Source organism: Gopherus evgoodei, chromosome 2, assembly GCF_007399415.2.
Source record: "Gopherus evgoodei ecotype Sinaloan lineage chromosome 2, rGopEvg1_v1.p, whole genome shotgun sequence".
In the NCBI taxonomy this organism is placed as follows: Eukaryota; Metazoa; Chordata; order Testudines; family Testudinidae; genus Gopherus; species Gopherus evgoodei.
Genome location: NC_044323.1, coordinates 33041440 through 33066298, shown reverse-complemented (window position 1 = coordinate 33066298; position 24859 = coordinate 33041440). Strand labels below are relative to the sequence as shown.

Here is a 24859-nt window from a genome sequence, read left to right as displayed (position 1 = left end):
CATCCTAAAGAGTACTTGTCTTTGCAGGAATTTGTCCAGATTCCAACCATTGACATAGCTGCCCCAGTACAAGCTCCTCCTGTAGGTAAGGGGAGTCATGATTTGCACTGTTACAATATAGCCAAGTTTCTGGGAACACTGGTGTAAATCACAGCTTCCCTTGCCTGTACTAGAAATTTGCATTGATGCAACTACAGTGGTGGCTGTAAGGCTATTTTCTCAGCTGTCTTCCTATATTTCATTCAGGATTTAGGCTTTAAAGATCCTAGGTGCTGTAGTAATAATCGTATTCACTGAAGTCCTGGGTATGCTTGGAGAGCATATCTCAGGCTGGAAGACAGTTGTTGGTGCAGAAATGTGTGTGTAGGCAAGCCTGGAAGAGAAATCCCACTTGAAAAAAGTGATTCTGTTCTCATAACATGTATTTATTTTTTTTTCTAACGAAACTTGCTTTCAGAAGGTAGTAATAATGATTAAGTTTTGGCTTTTAAATGGTTGCGTTTTTCAGAAAGTCTTTCATGTCAGTTGCACCAGTCTTTATTTGTGGTGGTGCTTTCAGTGTCGCACTCTCCCTGCTTTCTTCATTGTGAAACATCCTCCACATCTTCTTTGTTTTTATGTTTGATTTATTTCTGCAGTGTTTGTCATCAAACATGCTTGTTTATAATTGTTTTCTTAGCATAGCCATAGGGTTATCATAAAAATCCTATGTAACCCAAGTATTTATATAGCTCAAAAGCAGGCCTGCACAACTCGTAAAGCAGCGAGGGCCACATTACTCGAAAGAAAACAGCTGAGGGCTGAAACCTCTCGGCCCCACATAAACACCTCGCCCCAGGGCCGCCCAGCCCTGTGGAAACAAACCCTCCTTCCCCAGCGCTGCCCCACCAAAACAGCTGTGGGCCAAAAAGAAAGGTTTGGGATGGGGAGGTGATACTTTATTTTAAATCAACCAGGGGCTCCTAGCTGAAGAGGTGGCTGGTAGCCCTCAGGGTCTGGTGGCTGGGGAAACCCAGCAGGGCCGGCTCTAGGTTTTTTTTTTTTGTTTTTTTTGTTTTTTTTTTTTTTTTTGCTGCCCCAAGCAAAAAAAAAATTTGGCTGCCCCCCATCTCAGCCCTGGGCTCCCCTCTGTACCCCCCTGCTGCCCCAGTCCTGGGCTCTTCCCCCACCCACCTACACACAGCTCCTGCCTCCCCAGTGCTGGGCTTCCCCCTTTCCTCCCCACCAGTGCCCTCCCCTCACTCTGCTGCTGCCCCAGCCTTGGGCTTCCCCCCACCAGTGCCCCCCCCGCCCCCACATCTCCTGCCACCCCAGCCCTGGGTCACTGGTAACTCACTCCCAGGGCGGGTCATTCAGCAGGAAATTTGGATGCGCACAAAACACAGACAGGATTGGTTCCCATATGGTTACAGAGCTGCAGTAAAGTGGAACAATTTTCAGCTTGTGTGATTGGAGGATATCTGGATGCATATGATAAGCCTGTCCTCCATAAATGAGGAAAAGTTGAGGTGCCTTTATTATTCTTTTGTTCCACTCTTTCCTTCTATAGGGAATTTGCCAATGCAATATCACTGTCTTCCTTTTGAACAAACAAAAAGGCAATGGCTGTTGAAAATAGCAATTCCAGTCCTAATAAGCATTTCTTGCTCAATTTTATCTTACGTTTTCTACAGCAAGTTACAATGGATCAGTATATTTGATTTGGGAGAAATGAAGTAACAGCTGCCCAAACTGAGCTTGAGCACTCCTGAATGAGGTGTTCAAATCTGGAAGGCAGGTGCTTGGGGGGGTGGGGGGAGCTGTGGGCTCCACGGGAAAGCATGGCAGCAGCGTGTCTGGAGCTGCTCGGAGCCAAACACGCTGGTCTGAGTGGCACGGTAAGGGGGCTGAGGGTTGGTGAAGGAGTAGGGGAGCAGTCAAGGGACAGGGAGCAGGGAGGGTTGCATGGGGTGGAGGTTCAGGGGGGCAGTCAGGGGACAGGCAGCATTTGGATAGGCATGGGAGTCCCAGGGGTTTATCAGGGGACAGGTAGGTAGTGGGGTCCTGGGGGGGAAGCTGGGGAAGGTCTCAGGAGGGGGCAGTTGGGGACAAATAGAAGGGAGGCTTAGATAGGGATTGGGGTCCCAAGGGGCAGTTAGGGGCAGGGGTCTCAGGAGGGGGCAATCGGGGACAAAGAGCAGCGGCATTTAGATAGGGGGTGGGGGTCCTGGGGGGCAGTTGGGGCAGGGATCCGGGGAGGTGGCAATCCGCGGCCGGGATTCAAAGGGCTCTGGGGTGCCCACAGCCGTGGGGAGCTCTGAGCCCTCTAAATCCCAGCCGCGGTCAGGATTCAAAGGGCTCTGGGCCGCCGGTGGCTGCGGGGAGCACTGAGCCCTTTAAATCCCAGCTACGGCTGGAAATTTCTGCGAGCAGCCCAGGGCCCTTTGACTCTCAGCCGTGGCTGGAATTTAAAGGGCTCTGGGCTCCCCGCAACTGCTGACAACCCAGAGCCCACTGACTCCTGGCCACGGCTGGGATTTAAAGAGCTCAGGGAGCTGCTGGCAGCCCAGAGCCCTCTGACTCCCGGCCGCGATTGAGATTTAAAGGGCTCTGGGCTTCCCACTGCTGCGGGCAGCCTAGAGCCGTTTGATTCCCAGCCGTGGCTGAGATTTAAAGGGCTCTGGGCTCCGCACGGCTGCGGGCAACCCAGAGTCCTTTGATTCCTTGCTGCTGTCGGGATTCAAAGGGCTCTGGGCTGCCTGCAGAGCGCCATGTGCGGGGGATTTAGAATCCCCCCCCCCAATGGACCGCACAGTGAGGCTCCGCGGGCTGCATGTTGTGCAGGCCTGTTCTAAAGCTTTGCCAGAAGATGAGAAATTGCAACCTGTGTTACCAGGGAGTTTATAGATGCTTTAACAGTGAGTTGGATGGGAGGCTGCACCACAGCAGAGTAACACATTCAGAAGGGGAATAAAAATTTAGGATTGGTGTGTGAGGGATGTCTTTAAACCTCTGTTTCCTCTTACAGTTTAGACTTGTATTCAGTATGTTTTGTCACTGTAGGAAGGCAGTTAGCATTTAATATGTGAATTAAAACCTTCCAGTATTGTGCTGTTGTTCTGTGCAGGATGAGCTTATTGCAAAACAAAGGATTAAAGGCAAGATTAGTGGAACTCAGAACGATATATTCCAGTTTCAGGCACCAGTTGTGCAAATCTCAACTTGGCTTGTCTGCATTAGGAGTTTGCATTGATGTAGCTTCAAGGGTGACCAACCAGCAATGGCTCCAGTGTAGTGAGGCCTGAGAAACTGAGCCTCCCACCCTCTCTCACACACTCCAATTCTCTTGTGCAATATTAGAGAATATTTCACTGCTCACACTATGGTGCTATAACAATGTTAAAATATAAAAAAGCTGCTTTGGAGAAAGTGCAAAGAGGAAAATTTCATTCCTTCTCCTTTCTCTAGCCTTGTTTAAAAGAAAAATCTAATGTTTTCCTCTTTTTTTGCCTCAGTTGCCTGGCTGTTTTTTGCTTCAGGGTGTGCTGAGTCAACAATTAGTGTCATTGTTAATAATCCATCACTGGCCCAAGATTCTCTGTCTAGAACCAGCTGTTCAACCCACTACCAGAAAGGCTGATAGTCAAAAGCCCCTTAATCTAACATTAATAAAGGAGGTTTAGTGAACCTGTGCATATGCTGTATAATGTATGTGCAGGGCATTATAGTTTACAGATCAGGTTTGTACTTAATTAGCTCCGGTAGCATGATGTGAAAGCATAGGTTTCTCTAAAGGCTGTGCTTATGAAGGACAGCAACAAAGACAAAATAGTAAAATAGTCTATGTATAGTAGGCAGTGGAAAAGAACAGATGTAGGTAGTTCTGTCTTTGATTGGTGTTAGAAATGTATCCAACCAGCATGGGGTAAAGTGCTTCAAGCACATAAGCCTTATTGTAGAAGCAAAAACATGACTCTAATCGGGGCCTCAAATATATATGGAAAAGAAATCATCCGTGTAACCCATGAGGCTGTCAGATTAATCTGGGCATTGTAAAAAGCCCTTTAGCTAGTAAGCCTGGGATAGTCATGTACAAACATGTAATTTAACTGTTTCCCCCTTTGTTCACCTAGTGCAGAGGGAACAACTTTTGATACAGGCTACTCAGTCATTACAGATTGAAGTGCCTGGGGTGTAGGTTACCCAGGGATCCAGTTTTCTGTTGCTTTAAAATGGACTTTACACACTTTCTCCTCCCGCCCCCATATTCCTTAGTTTTTCTGGTGCAAAACAAGGAGTGCAATTGTGCCCCTCGCCCTGCCTATCTGAGTGCAGTGGACCCTCCAGACATGATCACATCTTTCCCACCCAGAAGGGATTTTAGGTACCTACTTGATGCTAGGCTGCCCTCCATAGGAGAGGGGGACATTTCTGAAAGTCTAAGGCTCTTTCTATGAGAGGGAATGGCGCAAGTAAGGGAGGAGTGGGTGTCCCTATTCTTTGCACTTGGTGAGACTAAAAGCAGAAAGGTGATACAGGCTCAGCTGTCTTCTCTGAATCGCTTTGTTGTGTATCAGTACAGGTATTTGTATAACAAACAGCCATTCCTACAGCATTCATACCAACAAAAAGCTATTTGTGAATGCTCAAAAACTGAATAAAAAGACATGAATGTGATTGACCAAACAGCTGTTTGGAATTCAAATAAGTCCCCCTCCCTTGTTTTTTTGTGTATAAGAACAGCTCTGGATGTGCCTCAGGTGCAGGAGGAGTGTGGACAGGATCAGTCTCCAAAGATTTCACGGGTATAAACACCAAGGAGGGAGAGTGATTATTTACTATATTATAAGGCAGTGGTTTTCCAACTTGTTTTTTCTGGTGACCAAGTTGAAGAAAATTGTTGATGCCCGTGACACAGTGGAGCGGGGGATGAGGAGTTTAGGGTGTGGAGGGGCTTAGGACTGGGGTAGAGGGTTGGGGTGCAGAAGGAGGTCAGGGCTCTGGGCTGGGGGTGCAGGCTCTGAGGTGGGGCTGGGGATGAGGGATTTGGGGTGCAGGAAGGGATACTGAGTTTAGGGGGGATTGGGGCATGGAGTTACCTCGGGCAGCTCCTAGTCAGTGGGGGTGCAGAGGCAGGCTTCCTGCCTGTCCTGGCACTACGGGCTACGCTACACCCCAAAAATTGCCAGCAGCAGGTCTGGCTCCTAAGCGGAGGTGCGTGTGCTACTCTCGCCTGCAGGCACCATCTCCTCCCTCCACCAGCTGCTATTGGTCAGGAACTGACCAATGAGAGTGCAGAGCCAGTGGTCGGGGCGGGGGCAGCACGCAGAGCCCCATGAACCCCGCCCCCAGGAGTCAAACATGCTGCTGGCCTCTTCCAGGGCGCAGCGCAGTGTCAGAACAGGTAGGGACTAGCCTGCCTTAGCTGGCTATCACCGCCGATGGGACTTCTAACCATCTAACCAGTGACCAGAGCCACTGTGACCCAGAGCCTTACATTCCGTGACCCAGTACTGGGTTGTGACTCGCAGTTTGAAAACCACTTTATAAGGTATAAGTAAGATTAGGAAGAATAAATTAGAAAAGGGAAAAATTAGGGTGAATATTGGGAAAATTTTACTGTCAAGAAGATCCAGCAGCCTTTGGGATAATTTTTTCATAGGAAGTGTTGAAGGCACTTCTGGTTAATATAAAGCCACATCTAAAACTGGAGTGGATAAAACTCTGGTAAATGTAAAGATAGAGCTCAAAATGTTTTGTTCCATCTCTGTTTGATAGAATCCTCTCTTGTCTCTCATTTATTTGTGGTGACAATTGCAATACGTAGAGCAGATGTTTGCACAGCCAGCTGCTATACTGTGCACGTGTTGGGCAGAGAGCACAACCACGAAAACTTTCTTTGCAGCAGTAAGTTGCACATTGTATTAGGAGACCTTGAGTTGCACACTGACAACATGATTATGTACCACGTTGACACATCATCTATTATGTCAAATTTTCAGTTGTTCCTGTTGTCATAAACAGATAGCTAAGGGTTAATGTCTCTTTCACCTGAAGCACCTGACCAGAGGACCAATCAGGAAACCGGATTTTTTCAACTTTGGGTGGAGGGAATTTTGTGTCCGAGGTCTTTGTTTTCTGCCTGCCTGCTTTCTCTGAGCTTTGGAGAAGTAGTTTCTACTTTCTAGTCTTCTGTTTCTAAGTGTAAGGACAAAGAGATCAGCTAGTAAGTTATATGGTTTCTTTTCTTTGGTATTTGCATGAATATAAGTGCTGGAGTGCTTTGATTTGTATCCTTTTTGAATAAGGCTGTTTATTCAATATTCTTTTAAGCAATCGACCCTGTGTTGTCACCTTAATACAGAGAGAACATTTGTATGTATTTTTTCTTTCTTTTTTATATAAAGCTTTCTTTTAAGACCTGTTGGAGTTTTTCTTTACTTCAGGGAAATTGAGTCTGTACTCACCAGGGAATTGGTGGGAGGAAGAAATCAGGGGAGATCTGTGTGTGTTGAATTGGCTAGCCTGATTTTGCATTCCCTCTGGGGGAATAGGAAAGTTCTTTTGTTTCCAGGATTGGGAACAGAGAGGGGGAGTCACTCTGTGTAGTTTCACAGAGCTTGTGTCTGTGTATCTCTCCAGGAGCACCTGGAGGGGGGAAGGGAAAAAGGATTATTTCCCTTTGTTGTGAGACTCAAGGGATTTGGGTCTTGGGGTCCCCAGGGAAGGTTTTTCAGGGGGACCAGAGTGCCCCAAAACACTCTAATTTTTTGGGTGGTGGCAGCAAGTACCAGGTCCAAGCTGGTAGCTAAGCTTGGAGGTTTTCATGCTAACCCCCATATTTTGGACGCTAAGGTCCAAATCTGGGACTAAAGTTATGACATGAGTGGCAGTGGGTGGGATATAGACAGAATCCAGAAGCCAGTAGGAATATTATATTTTTCTTTTCTCTGCTAAGGGCTTTTTAGCAGAGAGAAACAGTTTGGTTTTAAAAGGGAACCAGAGAGAATTTTTTTTTCTGCTCTCTCTGGCAGTTTGTGGCTTGCATGTTAAGCAAGAAGTCGTTAAGGTGCTATCACAAGTCTTTTGTCACACAATAGCACTCCCATTGAGAGTCATTACCAGCACTATATAAATGCAAATAAAGTGGTTTTTCAGGTTTACTTAACATTGAAGATTAGCTAAAGCACTGTTGCTAGGCAGACTTCAGGAGGCAACAGAGAGCCTGCAGTTCAGAAGAGAAACACCGGAGGGCACCCCAACACGAGAAAACAGGAACCATGTCTACCAAGGCAAAAATTGAGGCCGAAGACCAATTCAAAGAAGCTGAACACCGGCGACAACTGGAGCTAAAAGAAAAGGAAGAAAGCATCAAACTGGCAGCCTACCAAAGAGAACAGGCAGCCTTAGAGGCAGCACACAAAAGAAAACTAGAAGAAGAAGAGGTGGCCTACCGAAGGAAACAAGCAGAAGAGTTGGCCCACCGCCGAGAAATGGAAAAACAACAAAAAGAAATGGAAAAACAACAAAAAGAGAATGAAGAGAAGGAAAAACAGAGAAAACATGAACTGGACTTGGCAAAAGCTGGGCTGCATGTGCCAGCCGACCCTAACAACCCGGCGCCAATTATTGCTCCACAGCACAGGAAATTTCCCACCTACAAGGCAGGTGATGACACCGAGGCCTTTTTGGAAAATTTTGAAAGAGCCTGTCTTGGGTACAGCATCCCCGAAGACCAGTACATGGTAGAATTAAGGCCACAACTCAGTGGACCTTTAGCAGAGGTGGCAGCTGAAATGCCACCATGTCATAACTTTAGTCCCAGATTTGGACCTTAGCGTCCAAAATATGGGGGTTAGCATGAAAACCTCCAAGCTTAGCTACCAGCTTGGACCTGGTACTTGCTGCCACCACCCAAAAAATTAGAGTGTTTTGGGGCACTCTGGTCCCCCTGAAAAACCTTCCCTGGGGACCCCAAGACCCAAATCCCTTGAGTCTCACAACAAAGGGAAATAATCCTTTTTCCCTTCCCCCTCCAGGTGCTCCTGGAGAGATACACAGACACAAGCTCTGTGAAACTACACAGAGTGACTCCCCCTCTCTGTTCCCAATCCTGGAAACAAAAGAACTTTCCTATTCCCCCAGAGGGAATGCAAAATCAGGCTAGCCAATTCAACACACACAAATCTCCCCTGATTTCTTCCTCCCACCAATTCCCTGGTGAGTACAGACTCAATTTCCCTGAAGTAAAGAAAAACTCCAACAGGTCTTAAAAGAAAGCTTTATATAAAAAAGAAAGAAAAAATACATACAAATGTTCTCTCTGTATTAAGGTGACACAACACAGGGTCGATTGCTTAAAAGAATATTGAATAAACAGCCTTATTCAAAAAGGATACAAATCAAAGCACTCCAGCACTTATATTCATGCAAATACCAAAGAAAAGAAACCATATAACTTACTAGCTGATCTCTTTGTCCTTACACTTAGAAACAGAAGACTAGAAAGTAGAAACTACTTCTCCAAAGCTCAGAGAAAGCAGGCAGGCAGAAAACAAAGACCTCGGACACAAAATTCCCTCCACCCAAAGTTGAAAAAATCCGGTTTCCTGATTGGTCCTCTGGTCAGGTGCTTCAGGTGAAAGAGACATTAACCCTTAGCTATCTGTTTATGACACCTGTCCCATGGACTGCACAAATAATACTACCTTTACCTTTTTATATGCTTTTCATCCAAAGATCAATGGACCTTACAAAGATTAGCTAAGCCTCGCAACATCTCATGAGAAGTGATAGACAGTGTAATCATACCACCCTTCACTGAAAGACAGTAGAAGGATGCAGTTCAGGAAAGGAAGCAAACAATTCTGTAGGCAATGCAGAGAGAATTTAAGTTGGCAAAATGTAATTGTGTAGCTTGGAAGTGAACCAGGACACTACCATTAAGCATTCATTTTCACAAGCAAAGTGCTATGTGATCTGTAATGATTGCAAAAGGTCGGAAAAAAATACTCAATTACCAAGATCACATCCTACAGCATTTGGGTGTTTCTTTGAAGTCTGCCATCTAAGAACTGAGTTGGCTTGAACCTGCTTAGCTTAGGAGAGCTGAGGGGTCACTTCATAAGGTGGTATGATTACAGGCCACATAACTTAGCATATCAAAGATTATTTAACATCCCGGTGCTATAGTATGAGAAAGCAGAAGATATTTTATGGCCTGTCTAAAGGGAATGAAAAAACCCACTGTTGTCTAAGGTGTGGGGCCTACACAGCCAGTTGTTAGTGAAGGTAGTGATAATCAGATGATGATAATGAGCATATGCAGTATTACACAAACTGCCATTGTTGGGTTTCCAACAACCTTTATGACTGTTATAGTGTCATGAGAGAAAAATTTACTAATCTAGAAGACAAAAGATTTTGCTTAAGCTTTTTGAAATGATGCATGGAAAAATCCAGGGGATGGGACGTGAATAGAGGTATACCCTTTCCTCTTGATAAAAGGACACTGCCCGTGCTAAGCCAGAATCCTGGTTTGTGTCACCATCCCAAAACAGCAGTATAATGGGGTTCCCATTAGGAATGTGCCTTCTGTATTACTCTTCCAAAATTGCTTTAGTGATTTGTATAGCTGACAGAAGAATGTATAGGGCTGAGGAAGTTTGGCAAGACATTGTGCCTTTTTCTTGTATTCATGTACCTTTTCCCCTTTCTTCCCTCTGTTACAGTCCTGCTCCCTACTTAAATACTCCCTCCCAATTGTTCTATGCCACTGCCCCTCCTGTAGTTCTTCATGCTGCTACTGCACTGCTGGTTCACATCTTACTTGACTGATTCTCCTCCCCCAACTAAGCACCGCGAGAAGAGGAAAATAAATCAGGAGGAGTTTTGTGTCACCCAAGCCAGGGGCATTGGAGCAGCATGAAGGGCTACTAACAGTCTGACTGCGGTAATGAGAATGGAAAAGTGGGAGGGGGGAAATTCAAAATTATCACAAAGTGACCTACAGGTTTAAAAAGCTTTCTGCCACTTCCCTCTCTACTATAAAAGCAGATTCTTCAAGAGGTAGCCAGGACCCTCTTATGGCATGTGAGCCCTGGATACTGTCCAGTAGCTCTGGCTAGTGGTACTGAATAGCATTTATTCTTCAGCTTATCATGTACAAAGTTAGTATTGTTACATTGGTGCTAGTACAGGATAAGGAGAAGGATGCCAGCAGCCATACTACTTTGGGTTCTGATCTTGTGAGATATATTAAGTTAAATAGTGTTGGATCTGGTCAGGACTTTGGTGGGACACCTCTGATGAAAAACATGCAAAGCAAGGGTACTAAAGAAGTATTGGTGATGACCAGCTATCATGTGATTCAGCATTGAACTGATGCCTCAGCATGATCTTGGGGAGCACTATGCTGCTGGACGTGACCTTTTGGGTGAGAAGTATACAAAGGTCCTGATCATTCAGATATTCCATAACATTTTTCATAAGAGTATAGCTATTACCTGGGTGTCCTTCCCTAATTCCAGCTTTGATAACATACTGCCCAAATTAGGACCATCCCAAATGGTTAAGGTCTCCTTAGTATTTGTTCTGGCTGGGGTTAGAGTTCATTGAAGAGAGAGTATGCTTAATTACTGCAAGCCTCTACAGTACAAAAAGAAAAGAGTAAATACCATAGAATGCACCTATGGTGAGGCTGTGATTTAACAGCAATCTTGGTATAGGTCAAAGGTTCCAGATTTTAGTTCTCCCTCTCCTGATCTCAGCAAAAACATGATGCATGGAGCCATCTCCTACCCTTGTATTCCCTGTTTAGATCCTACATGACTGGGCAGGGTACTTGGTTGCATCTTTTTACTTCACGGGGAAAGGTGGTAGCAGGAAAGCTTCCCTACCTTTTGCTCCTGTTCGTGTTGCAGGGGACCTGAGAAATGTCATCATTAGCCTCCCCATCTCCCCTGCCCCAATATAAAATATTCTCAGTTGTATTTCACTGTAAATGAGGCACAATTCATCAGTAATAAATTGGGAAAATGCTGGGACTTTCCATTTTGCAAAACAGGTTTCCTTACAAGCAAGTTTTGTTGAATAGGAATATGAGGAGCAAGAGATCATATGTTCACTCATACTCTTGACAGTGATCAAATTAGGCCATAGTTTCCTGAAACTAGAGGAGTGCGGCTAGCCTGCCTGCCTCCCTCTGTCCCCACCTGAAGGTTAGTTTATGTAGAAAACTCTGAACGCTAAATTACATTGCAGCAAGGAAAATATTAGAGCAGGGTTAATATGTCTAATGTAAATGTATATTATGCAATTCAAAGAGTTAATCCTTCATGGTTCTGACAAAGTTAATGAAAAAACTATGCTAATACAGTGAGAAGGCTGACAATTAAAACAGACAAGAATTCAGCCTTGATGTTAAGTTCAAAAGCTTAAGGGTCCCACTGTAACTCTGTCCCCTTATTTTGTACTTTTATTGCCTGACATCAGTGTATGTCTTAATATATGTCTAGTGTGTTAGAATTGAGAGAATATTCTCAATTAACTTTCCTGTTGTTTTTAAAAGAGAATACCCAGTTGATATCACTGATGTCTAAGTTTATTGTATAGTACAGTATACAGTACAGTATACAATACAGTATGAGTGAAGTAGTAAAGATAAGCCATTTGTGTTAGAATGCCAAAATAAATTTGAAAAACTGTATCCTCTTCACATTTATACTGCTCACAGGAGTGAATGGGGTTTTACTAAACTTTTTTCCAAAATTCACTTTTTGGCTGAGAGAAAACTTGAGACATTTAAACCCAATGGGAACTTTTAGAGAAATATAGAAGCATAAGCTTAGAACAGAATGGCCATCTCAGTCTTCCCTATAGTGTTACTGCTGTAGTGCTATACACGGGGTAATATTTTCCACCTCTTTGATGTTAGCAGCATAGCAAGAATAGTGTTTTTTTTGCCAGTTAGTTCCTAGACTATTTTTGATCTGATTCAGAGGACGCAATTCATCTGCAGTTACACACAGATGTTGTGTGGTGAGTGACAGTAAGGAGGATGATAATTTAAAAAATGAAATAAGATAGGGTGGAATTAATTTGAGCATATTGGAGCATATTGAAGAAATGTTCTAGTCTGAAAATTCTATAAATAGCTATTAAATAACACTGTTCTAAACTGTGGCTTTAAAATAAACACTAAAATTCTTGTCTTTTAAAATTTGTCTTTAGACCTTGGTAATGTTATGACTTCCACACCAAATTCAAAGGCCGTGAATGGTAAAGCTGAGAGCAATGACAGTGGAGCAGAATCGGAAGAGGAACAGGGTCATGAAGAAGAAGAGGAAAAAGAAATACAACAGAGTGAAAAAGGTGTTGTTTCTAGTCCTGAACTATTATACCTTTTCCAACACAAAGGGCTGTATCTTGAATGTCATGTGTGAGATACATCAGTAGGTTTATTTTGTTTTATACGAAGTGCACAGAAGAATACATATGAAGAATGGGATCACCTTTCAATCTGAACTACAAGGTGAAGGACTAAGGACAACAACCCTAAAACAGGCATATATATATATATAGACAGCCTCATTAATTTCATTAGGGGTGTGTCGGCGCATAACAGCTTACAAGATGAGGGCATAAATTGTGCTGTGTATGGTTATTCTGTTTTATGTTTAGGACCAGTTTATCTTGTGGGTAGCTGTGAGTGCATGTAGGTGCATGGGATACAACTACAGAATTAAAAATCCTATTTCTTCCTCTTCTTCAATGAAAGATAAAAGGAAAGTTTTTCAGTGAGGACTTTTTGTGTATGTGTTTGTGGGGATTTTGGGAAAATACAGGTCTCATATGAAAACCAAGAGAAACTATGCATTTAGAATTTAGCCGTTAATATTTTTTTCTATGAGAGAAAACTAATAATCCTCTTAGTTTTACTAACTGATGAGGGCTACAGTGGATTTGCTACTTTTATATTTAAAAATACCTGTTTTGCTTGCTATGTAGAATGAAAGTTCAGGATTTTTTTGCATTTAAGCTTATTTTTTTTTAAAGGCGCAGAACTAACCCTGTGAACCTAACTCCAAGTGAAAACGTAATCTAAATCTGATTCAGACCATACAAGATATACGCAGCAGATCAGAAAGTCAACTATCTGGAAAAATGTGTTTTGTACCATAAGTCATGTGGCTTTTTATTTGCAAGGTTTCCTTGTTCTTTCACAGACTATAAGAATGTAAAGCAGGACTCAACAGCATCTAAGGATTTGGAAAGTATTGTCACTAATGGCTGTTATCAGGACAACTTTGTTACAGAAATGCAGAATGGCATCCAGACTAAATCTGCCCTGAATGGCTTAAATGTGGAGGAAGAAATAACGAAAGTGGAGCAAAGCCTAGCACTAATGGGAAAAACTAATAACAGTGGTCACCAAGGTATTGTCCTCACATGAATACATTGTCATTTGCATATTCTCTGATCAAAGCTTATTTCAGGGATTTGGAGAGCTGCAGTGGTGCTCTTAAAGGTTCTGTGGTTAAAGAAAGAAAATTAAAGTGATTAAAATTAGAGTCCAGGTTTATATACACTTTTCCAGGGTGCAGGGGCTTGCCCCCATCTGCGTGCCCACATGGTGGTGCTGCCGGGGAGTGGGGTTAAGGTGCAGGGGCTTGCTCCCCTCCATCTGAATGCCTGGCACTCCGGTTGGGGAGTGGGGTCAGGAGGCAGTAGCTTGTCCCCCTTTGCCCACCTGGCACCCAGGAAGCCCCCACACCCCGACCCCGCTCTGCGGCAGGAGTGCCGGGCATGCGGGGTGGGACAAGCCCCCCGTGCCCCAATACCATTTCCCTTGCAAGAGGGTGGAACGGACTGCTGGCAGAAGGGGTGGGGAGGGGCTCCCACTTGCTCTGGCCCAGGACCCCATAAAAGCTTAATGTGCTTCTCAATATAAATCTGCATCACACCTTGGAGAATCACAGTTACAGTTTCTTTAAGTAGATGCACATTTTTCATGTTTCTTCTTCTTTGAGTAGATGCAACCGCATATCCCACTTAAGTGACACACAAGCAGTACGCACACCCCCTCTTCCTACCCCCCTAATCCCCAAGAGGCAGGGCACAGAGTCTACTTGAACAAGGATTTTAGGACCACCCTGCTGAAGGTTGCATCCACCCTGGAAGAATCAGTAATGGCATAACGGTTCATAAATGGATGGATGGATGACCAGGTAGCAGCCCTACAAATGTCCAATATGGAAAAGTCACTGAGGAATGCTATTGACATTGCTTGTGCTCTCATTGAATGAGCTTGTGCCTGCTGAGGGGGAGAAGTTGAAGCTGTTTCATATGCAGTCTTGATACAGAATGTTATCCATCTAGAGTTTGTCTGTGAAGAGACAACTTGACACTTCATATGATCTGCATATGCCACAAACAGGCGAGACAAAGCATAAAATAGTTTAGTTCTGTCCAGATAAAAAGCTAGACATCACCTGATGTCTAATGTATGGACATGCTGCTCCTCCAGAGGTAAATGCGGCTTAGGAAAGAATGAAGGTAATTATACCACCTGGTTCAAATGAAATTGAGAAACTACGTTAGACAAAAAATTTGGATGTGTCATAAAGTCACCTTGACTTTGGAGAATTGTGTGTAAGGAGGCCCTGCCATCGAACCTGCAACTTTCACACTTCCCTTGTGAATGTTATTTCTACCAGGAACTCAGCTTTTTGACACAATAGTGGAGAGGGACAAGATGCTAGGGGCTCAAATGGAGGTCCCTCAGTGCCGCTAGGACCATGTTAAGGTCCCACAGAGGAACTGGCTCTTGGACCGGAGAATACAGGCAAAGAAGCCCCATTAAAAATTTTACTGCCATGGGACTGGAGCAGACTGATCTTCTCTGAATAGGGGGATAAAATGCAGATATTACTGCCAGATGCACTTTCAATGAACGAAGCACAAGTCCTGACAACTGAGGGCGCAGCAGGTACTCCAAGATGTCTTGGATGGAAACCAGCTTCAGTTGAATTCTGCGTGTCAATGACCACATGGAAAACTGTTTCTATTTTGCCGAATAGACCAGCCCTGGTAGAGGGCTTCCTACTGTTGAGTAGAACCTACTGAACACTTGCTGAACAGTGCACTTTATCCTCATTCAGCCATGCAGCAGCCGGGATGTGAGATGCAGGGAGTTGAGCATGGGGTGCAGCATGGGCTGTGATTCTGAGTCAGTGGTTGGGATAGAGAGGAAGGGATGGGAGGTTGAACTGACAGTACAAGAAAGTTGGAGAACCAGCACTACCTTGGACATGCCAGGGCAATGAGGATGAGCTTAGTCCAGTCCACTTTCAGCTTTAGGATGACCTGTGGGATGATTGCGATCAAGGGAAAGGCTTAGAAGGGAGCCACTTGCCAGCTGAGATGGAAGGCATAGGACAGGGAGTTTGACTGAGGCCTCCTCAAGAGCAGAACAGGTGACATTTCCTGTTATCCCTTTTAGCATACAAGTTGATCGCCAGAATGCCCCTGGTTACGAAGATAGTCTGGAGGATGCTTGTCTCAGGGAAAGACACGTGTCTTAGGGAAAAATTCCTGCTGAGATGGTCTGCGAGATGATTCTGAACCCCGGGCAAGTGGTTGGCTATCAGCATGATACTCTCCTTGATGCACAACTGCCACATCTTGACTGTGTAAACTGTGCCAGAGCCGATCCTGCTCTAGGACTGAGCCTGGGTGGGATGACTCTCGAGGCTCCTTGAGGGGAAGGTTCACCAGTGCCTGAATCTGTGGCAGATCACCAGTCACAACTACAGACCTGGCCAGTGATCTTGGCTTTCAGCAAGATAAGGAGTAGAACCTCTGTGGATTTCATGAAGAAGTGACTGTTATGGATAAGGCATTGGTAACCTGTAGCTGCCAGGCCAGGGCCTGTGTCCCAACCACGAGAGGAGAACCAGTCCTGGTGCCCATAGTGTTCCGTGAATGGCCCTCACTCAGGCGATGGAGAGTGGGAAGAGTAAGAGCCCGACTCAGATGACAAGGAATCTCAGCATTCAGCGGATTGTGGTAGGGCCAGCCCTAAGGGTGCGAGTAGCCAGTCTGACTTTTCCGTAGCCCAGAACAATGAGGGGACTGGTGCTGATGGTGGAAACAGTAATGCTGGCACTGAGTATGCCTTCGTTGTTTCTAGTGCTGGGAGCGATGTTGACCCCGAAGTCAGCATCAGTACCCAAGTAACTGATGGTGCCAAAGTGGAGGGCGGTGACTGCTGCCACAGCAACATTGGCAGTGCCAGCCATGGGGGTACTGAAGAAGTACCCTGGTGCTGAGGAGCTCCCTTGGCCCCATTTCCATTGAGTGTGTTGCCAACATGGGGTGCGTTGCCAACAGACGCATAGGTTCAGCAGCCTGCCCTGCCAACAGGGCTGTAAAGGACACAGCCCTGAAAAAGTTCTGGACCAAGAGAAAAGTTGGGACAGAAAGGCAGAGGACACCCACTTCTGCCTGATATGCCACCGCCAGGAAAGCAGCTGGTGCTGGCATCACCTTCGTCAGTACTGGGGCCAGAACTGGAGTGAAGGTACAGGATCTCTGATCTCCCTGCATGGTGCTGGGGAGTTGTTGATGCTCCATCCCATGCACCACCTTTCAGCCTCTACCGATCCATGCTCCTTCTGGAGGAGGGAGACTAGTCCCCATGGGACCTGGAGTGGACTTGGACGGTCTTATGTGACTTTCCCCATCGAGTTTGCCAAGGACAATGACTCCTCTGTCTCTTCAGAGAGGCACCAGCTCCAGGATGCAAAGTGGCAGCATTCTCCGAACCAGAGGGCAACCTGTGATCTGACGAGGGACTCAGTGCCAAAGCAGACTGCATGGCCTGTTTTGAGCAGGAGCTGCTTCAGATGAAGATTCCTTGCCACTTGAATCTGCTTCGTGGACAATCTGCAAATTAAACACCACTCCTTGATGTGGGTTTCACCTAGACACAGCAGGCACCGCTTGCTCATTATTGGGGATTCCCCACACACCCGTGACAGACCATGTTAAAACCCTGGTGAGGGTATCATGAGGGAACACTGGAACTACAAGTAACGCTAAGTCTAACTAATCCTATACTAGGATCACTAATGAACTATATACTGCTAGGAAAAGAAGTCACTGAACAGAGGATTGTGAGGTTGAAAACCTCACAGCCTTGGCTCCAGCCACGGGCACTAAGAAAGAACTGAGGGGGTGGGGTCAGGGCAGAGCCACCTCATCTAGTCAGGGGAGGGGCTATGGCCATGAGAAGCCAGCACCACCCCTCTATTGGTACTGCTGTGTAAAATTCTCCAGCCTTGGTGTGCACACACCTAAGTGAAATACACAGCTGCATCTACTCAAAGAAGCAGCATCCAGGTATTGAACTTATTTTTTTCCTCCTCAATAAAAGTAGTTTTATAACGTGTAACTATGTAACTGCTATTCTTAATCTTTACTTCTATGATGCAAGATTACCACATTCAAAATGGAGTCAAGTGTATTTCACTTGACTATTGAGTCATTTCCTTATTCTTTGTCAGAATTGGCCTTATTGTATTATTGTTTGGGGTATTTATTGTTTGGGCGTGTATCAATTATATATAGGTTCAAATGAAGACAGTGTTGAAGAGGTCTCAGGAATTCAGCACTTGACAAGTGATTCAGACAGTGAAGTTTTTTGTGATTCTATGGAACAATTTGGACAAGAAGAGGTAAACCCCTCCTCTCCCCCTGAAGTTTCACACTAATGGGTAAATTTTTAAAATGGAATGTATTGAGTTTCATAACTCCTGTTTATATAAACAGAAACAACAGAAGATGTGCATGGATTATTTAATGCTCTCTGCAGTGGTCCTCAACGCGGTGCCCGCGTCCTGGCCCCCGGGAGAGCACCCGCCGGCATTTTGGCAGGGACGCCTCTCGCTGATGCTGCTTGCCGTTGACAAGAGGCGTCGCTCCCGAATTTTGGTGGGGACACCTCTCGACGTCACTTGTTAACGGCAAGCGGCGTCATCGAGAGGCATCGCCACTGAAATGCTGCTGAAATTCCGCGGCATTTCGGCGGGTGCTCCACTGCTGCAGTGGTCCTTCGGCTGGCGCCCGCCAGCCAAAAAAGTTGGGGACCACTGCTCTACTGTGAAAATGTGTGAGCTTCCTTTTTGATTTCAAATGAATAATTAATTAAATGTTCTAGTCTCTCCTTATCTAAATTAAATGATCCTCATTGACCATACTGTCTGAGTGCCTCACAATACCCTATGAGGTAGGAAAGTAACGTTGGCCATGGGATAAATGGCATCCTGAGTTCAGTTCTGAAGATGGACCAGTTTTAAAAAAAATTCCAGCCAATTTTTTGGGGTAATATCACACTGCATTAGCCTTTTTGTTTGGCTCGTGTGCTTCTGTAGGTCAAAGGACTCGACTACAGATCAGTAAAACATTCCCCTCAAACTGGACAGGATATGTTAGATGTCTAAAGAGGTATCAGTACAAACTGCCGTGTGAACTTGAGAATGAGTTTGTATCTGCTATCCATTTCTCTGGCCTTTATCAGCATGGCTTGCCTTTCAGCAGGTGTACATGTGTATAGTCTAAATGCTATAGTATTGCAAATTTGGAAAGGATAGTTGATTAAAGGATATTAGCAACGATTGTTTTGTGAAAGGTGTAAGCTGATAGCTAAATACTCCTAAACAGAATGACAGTGCATGTCCTGATATACCTGCAATTTAATTGCTGCCTATTCAAGCTGGCTCATGTGATTTGCATTCTGACAAGATGGCCGGCCAACTGAAGTCGGGGCACATTTTCATATCAGAATTCCCTAGTCTTAGAAGGAGAAATTGAATAGTGTCCAGTTTGTTTTTTGAAGCTTAGCTTTTAGTAATTACAAAGATATAATATTTAATAATTTAATATCTAAAAATAACCTCCCTTGCAATTTACAGCTTGAACAGTGTTTTGAAGATAACTGTTACAATATTCATAAATTTCTAATAACTAATCCTAACTAAAAGAAGGCACATAAGTTTTATTGTTATTTCCAAATGGAATGATTTGGAATTTAAATAATTCTTATAATTTAATTAAAATGCTTTAAGTATTTAAAGCTTTTTACAAATTACAAACACTGAACCTCAATACCTCTGAGATGGTAGATAAACAAGCTATCCCCATTTTACCGACAGGTATATTAAGGTAAATCTTCTCTTCCCTCTAAAGTAGTCTTTCTAACCTGAAAAGGACATCTAGAAAATACTAAAAACTTCCTGTAGGGTGATGATTGCTTCTATTGAAAGCAAAACCTTAACAATGGGGAAGCTCTTTTTTTAAAAGGTAGATAGAGGACACGTCATCTTTTATTTGATAATGGTCAGATTTTACAGAACGCACATTTTAAGATTAATTAGATGCTACTGTTAATTTGTAGCCCTTGGAAATGATTACATCAGCCAAAGGACCTTTACAGCATTCATCCCATTTCTTGGAAGTAGATCACAGTCATCTATTGGAAAATGCTGGTTTTCCTGAGCATGCTTACCTGCCCTCTGAAAATTTTAGAGTTGAGGATATAACAGAGGCAGCAGTTGAAGGAAAAGGTGAAGTCAAGTGTGGGGGAGAAGATGGCAAAAGCAGCAATGGGGGCCCTCACAAAGAGAAGAAAGGCGGAGAAAAGGTGGATTTCCATGGAGTCAGAAGAGGGAGAGGTACTGTGTGTGCATCATTTGTATTTATCTCACTATACTTCTGCATATAGAGCAGCTGAGTCATTTGTCAAGATTGAACAATAAGGCAGCAATGCTGTATAATGTTTTCATCCCACCTTCTTCCATAACTGGATAAATAAATATTGCACCCCTAAATTCCAGTGGTAACAATTAACCTTTGCATTTAGAGTACTTTTTATTTTATTTTATTCATAATAAGAGTCAGAAAAGTGTGTTCTTGTACTGGAGAGTGCTTCAGTCAGCCTCATGAGCTTAATAGTGGACTGTTCTGATTTGGCTTACCTTGAATTCCAAGTATCACTCAGCGTACCCTTCTGTTTTACTAGTGTAATCTTTCACTTCATCTTCAACCAGATTTATAAATGTAGAGAAAGGAGAGTTTCTCTGCAAGTTACAAGGTACATTTTAAGCATTAAAGTATTTTTACTTTTACTGTATCAGAATGGAGCACTTCATTAAAATATTCATTTTTGGTATTGTATTTAATTTGGTCAGTCTTTGGCCATAGCTGTTTGCCTTATACTAATATAATGCCTAAATAACTAAGATATGAGGCAGTCATTTAGTAGCCAAAATCTTCAATACATGAGGGACGTCCCCCAACCTCTTACTACCTGTGTTGATTTTTAGCAATATTGAGAATTATGATATGGAAGCAGCACTCTTTTCCTCTTTAAAAACTTGCATTTCTACACTATCAGATATCTGCCATTGGTTTAAATGTGGCCAATGTTAAAGCCAGTTTGTTCATCGGAAACTTTGAAGAAATGTGTATGAATGATAATTACAGGTTTTTAGAAAACACTGTGAAATGAGCAAATGATGCGATATGTGAAAATTCCTTGCTGAGGTTTGCTGCTCGTATAATAGTCATGTGGTTTTTTTTGTTTTTCTAAATAAATCACAACAGCTGGTCCTCTTCTTTTTTCCCAACTGGCATTACAGACTCTCATTAGCAGAGATTTTTAAGAATCCTTAAACTATCTCTAGATTGAAAAACTAGAATGGACATGGTATGTGATTATTTATCCTACCTCCTTTCTTGATTTCTACTTCCTAGCAGAACCTCAATAGACTAAGCTCAAAATATTTAAAGAGAAAATTAAGCTTGATGCAAATGTCTCTTTTTTTGCCCCCTTTCTGCCTTCCTCACTGTCCCAAAGTGTCCTCTACATTCCATTTGGATATATGAAAGACCTCCCTAGTTTTTCCTCACCTACCCTTGATGACAGGACGGGCCTCACTGTCTCTGTTCAACTGGGCAGAAGGATCACTGCTTAGCTTAGGGAACTTTGCTGAAATCTGCATGAAGTTTTCATACCCAGCATTGTACTGTATGGTTTCTTTATACACTAGGCTGCAATTCATGTAAGCATGAATATCAAGTCATCAGGATGAATGTAAATGTGTATCTGTGTCTCACTCCATCTCCAGATTTGTTAAACTTAGTATTGGAAGCAGTAAAGGGCTGTAGCACTGAGTGATTAAACTAGAGGAGTCATCTTATGTGGGAGGACAGTGAATAACCCTAGATTTGCAGATGATATTGACCAAGGAGAATTTTTCAAGAATAACTGACAAGGTAAACAGGGAAAGCAGAAAATTCAAATTGAAGATAAGCATGGAGAAAACAAAAACTATGGCAACTGGAAGATAAGAAGAGGTAAAGATCAAAATCAGAGACCAAGAACTAGAACCAAGTGGAAACATTTTTGTATCTTGGAGGACTAATATCAGAGAATGGAAATCACAAAGATGCCATGAAAAGAAGAATCAGACTAGCCACTACTGCATTTAGAAAATTCTGCAAGATTTGGAAGGCAAAAGACGTTTAGATAAAAATATGACAGCATATATGTGGCAGCTGTCATGCTGATACTATTATATTGGTCAGAATGTTGGAGTATGAGGAAAGCCGACGAACATAATGAACTGGCTGAGAGGAATACTGTGTGTGTCAAGAGTGCAGAATAAGAAAAATGAAGTGATAAGAAAATGGCTCAGGCAAGAAATAACTCTGTTATGGAAGATTCAAGAAAGACCACTGTGGTCTTAGATGTGTCATGAATGGACCTGGAAAGGATAGCAGATGTGGCGATACATACCTGAATGCAAGAAATTAGAAATAGAAGTCGCCTAAGGAGGCATTGGATAGACAAAGTGAAGAATGACATAGAATAAAAAGGTTTAAAGATAAACAAAGCCATGACGCTGGTAAAAGACAGAAAATGGTTGAAAGATTTCATCTGGTCTCATCATCACTGTTGAGCTGACTGATGGGACTCAAAGAAGAAGATCCTGCAAATGACGTTTATAGTTATAGACCCTTTACGATAGCATCACAAATACTGCTGTAATAACATCCTGGTTCTTTTGTACAAGAACTTAGAGTTAAATAGGGGATACAAGTGTTACACTTGGTTGGGGAAGTGGGAAATGATAAAGCAGTATAACCAAACATTTGCAGTAGAGGCAATAGCTTCTCTCTGTTCTGTTTTGTTTTTTTCCTCAAAAACTTAGGGCATAGGATGCAGCCTCTGGGTGATGGTGCTCAAGGTGGACAGATGGGCAGTGGAGGAGATGGAGAACGCTGGGGGTCAGACAGAGCACCAAGGGGCAACCTCAATGAACAAATTGCAGTAGTGCTCATGAGGTTACAAGAAGACATGCAGAACGTCCTTCAGAGACTGCATACGCTGGAGGCACTAACAGCCTCCCAGGTAAAACTTTTTCCAGATTATCTATTTTTTCCTGGGAAGTTATATTTAAAGAAAAATCAACCCATGTTGCTTAACTGGCTATGCCTTGAAAAGTTCTCTCTCAAGGATATATTTTGGATAGTTTCTATGCTTTTTAAGATAAAGTAAGAATTAGGTCTATAATCTAAGTTATTAAAGAAATTTTCAAATCTTTTATTTTGAACTGTGAAGTGTAGTTGTATCTAGTCTCCATCATAATAGAGTTTGTATCGCTTCTACACATTAAGTTAACTATATTAGTTGGTCCTTCTGTTGCAAGTCAATGCCTTCCTATAGAAATTTGTATTAATTTCCATCTGAGGTCAGAGAGTACCATTTTGATAGTTAACTAGCCTTGGTTTGTATTTAAAGGCAAGATCCGTGACGCTACAGTCAAATTTACAACCTGCCTCATCTGTTAAGGTAAGATTTTTTTCCATATTTGTAAAAGGCAATGTTTGGAACAAGATAAAATGGCTTTAGATTTCTTACATGCTTTAAATTTTGCCTTTCCCTTGAACTAGAAGGAGTAAAATAGAGCTCTTGTAATCTAGTCTCTGAAGAAATGATTCAATAAAGCAGTTTTAAAATTAAGTGTAAACTATTTCCTTCTGCTATGCAAGTTTCTAATTTTTTGCACTTTGAGCCAGTAGTATTTAAAGTGTGTTATGTACTAGCATCTAATGTACTAGTACAAATTGGTGACTACAATTTGTGTTTTGTTTTTGCTTAGAGACCATCGTGGTGGCCCTTTGATATTTCTCCTGGCACTTTAGGCTTTGCTGTTGTATGGCCCTTCGTTGCCCAGTGGTTGGTGCATGTATACTTTCAAAGAAGGCGAAGGTGAAGATTTATTTGTATACTTTTACTCAGCAGAGCATGTGCTTGTATATTCAAGTTTTAATTTTTTAGACAGTACACTACTCTACACATAGGGATGAGCACAAACGAAGATTTTGCATTCATAAACAATGATGAACATATTCTTACATTGCACAAGGCTTGTATAACATGAATAGAGGACATGGGCAGTGTCAAAATATTTAGTAGATTTATAGCTAGTGCCCCTAAATAATCCTACATTTTCATGAGCTTTCACTATCCAGGATGTAACCTGCTGAAAGTTCTACTCTAAGTACCAGTGAAACTCCCAGTGCTAAGGATGGGGTGCTCAATCTAACCGTGTACCAGAGCCTTTGGAAGAGACTGGAGTGGGAAGATATGTGATTTTGCTCCCAAAGAGGAACAGAATGGATGTTCAGCAAGAAATTCAAAATTAGCTACCATAAGCCTTGTGCAAAACGAAACAACATACCAATTCCAGTGAGTACCCTTATATATCTGAGGGTACGTCTACACTACGGGATAAATTCGATTTAACATAAACCGGTTTTATAAAACAGATAGTATAAAGTCGATTGCGCGCGGTCACACTAGGTACATTAATTCGGCGGTTTGCGTCCATGGTCCGAGGCTAGCGTCGATTTCTGGAGCGTTGCACTGTGGGTAGCTATCCCGTAGCTATCCCATAGTTCCCACAGTCTCCCCCGCCCCTTGGAATTTTGGTTTGAGAGCCCAGTGCCTGATGGGCAAAAATCATTATCGCGGGTGGTTCTTGGTACAGCCTCACCCCCCCCTAAGTGAAAGCAGCAGACAACCGTTTCGCACCTTTTTTCCTGGGTGAACTGTGCAGACGCCATAGCACTGCAAGCATGGACCCTGCTCAGATCAACACCGCGATCGTGAACGTTGTAAACACCTCATGCATTCTCGTGCAGTCTGTGGTGAACAATGAACTGCAAAGCCAGGCGAGGAGGGGGAGGCGGCTACGGCAGCGTGGCGACGAGAGTGATTAGGACATGGAAACTGAATTCTCCTTAACCGCGGGCCCCTGCGCTTTGGAGCTCCTGCTAGTAATGGGGCAGGTTCTAGCCATTGAACGCCGATTTTGGGCCCGAGAAACAAGCACAGACTGGTGGGACCGCATAGTTTTGCAGGTGTGGGACGATTTGCAGTGGCTGCGAAACTTTCGCATGCGTAAGAGCACTTTCATGGAATTTTGTGACTTGCTTTCCCCTGCCCTGAAATGCCATAATACCAAGATGAGAGCAGCCCTCACAGTGGAGAAGCGAGTGGCAATAGCCCTGTGGAAGCTTGCAACGCCAGACAGCTACCGGTCAGTCGGGAATCAATTTGGAATGGGCAAACCTACTGTGGGGGCTGCTGTGATGCAAGTAGCCAAAGCAATCACTAAGCTGCTGCTACAAAAGGTTGTGACTCTAGGAAACGTGCAGGCCATAGTGGATGGTTTTGCTGCAATGGGATTCCCTAACTGTGGGGGGGCGATAGACGGAACCCATATCCCTATCTTGGCACCGGAGCACCAGG

At 43.6% G+C, this 24859-nt stretch overlaps 1 protein-coding gene across 7 annotated transcripts in view; it reads left to right on the top strand.

The window, feature by feature from the left end:
* The window catches only part of ACBD5 (acyl-CoA binding domain containing 5), a 67894-nt gene that overhangs the window by 21348 nt on the left and 21687 nt on the right, over window positions 1–24859 (top strand). For 6 of the 7 annotated variants that reach the window (XM_030550303.1, XM_030550305.1, XM_030550302.1 and 3 more), the window contains 7 exons: window positions 12211–12351; window positions 13206–13415; window positions 17611–17717; window positions 19436–19712; window positions 22254–22453; window positions 22844–22894; window positions 23205–23314. In XM_030550303.1, coding sequence (XP_030406163.1) covers window positions 12211–12351; window positions 13206–13415; window positions 17611–17717; window positions 19436–19712; window positions 22254–22453; window positions 22844–22894; window positions 23205–23314 — 1096 coding nt within the window. Of the gene's footprint in view, window positions 1–12210; window positions 12352–13205; window positions 13416–17610; window positions 17718–19435; window positions 19713–22253; window positions 22454–22843; window positions 22895–23204; window positions 23319–24859 lie in introns of those variants that run through there. The other variant, XM_030550309.1, reaches the window with a different exon arrangement.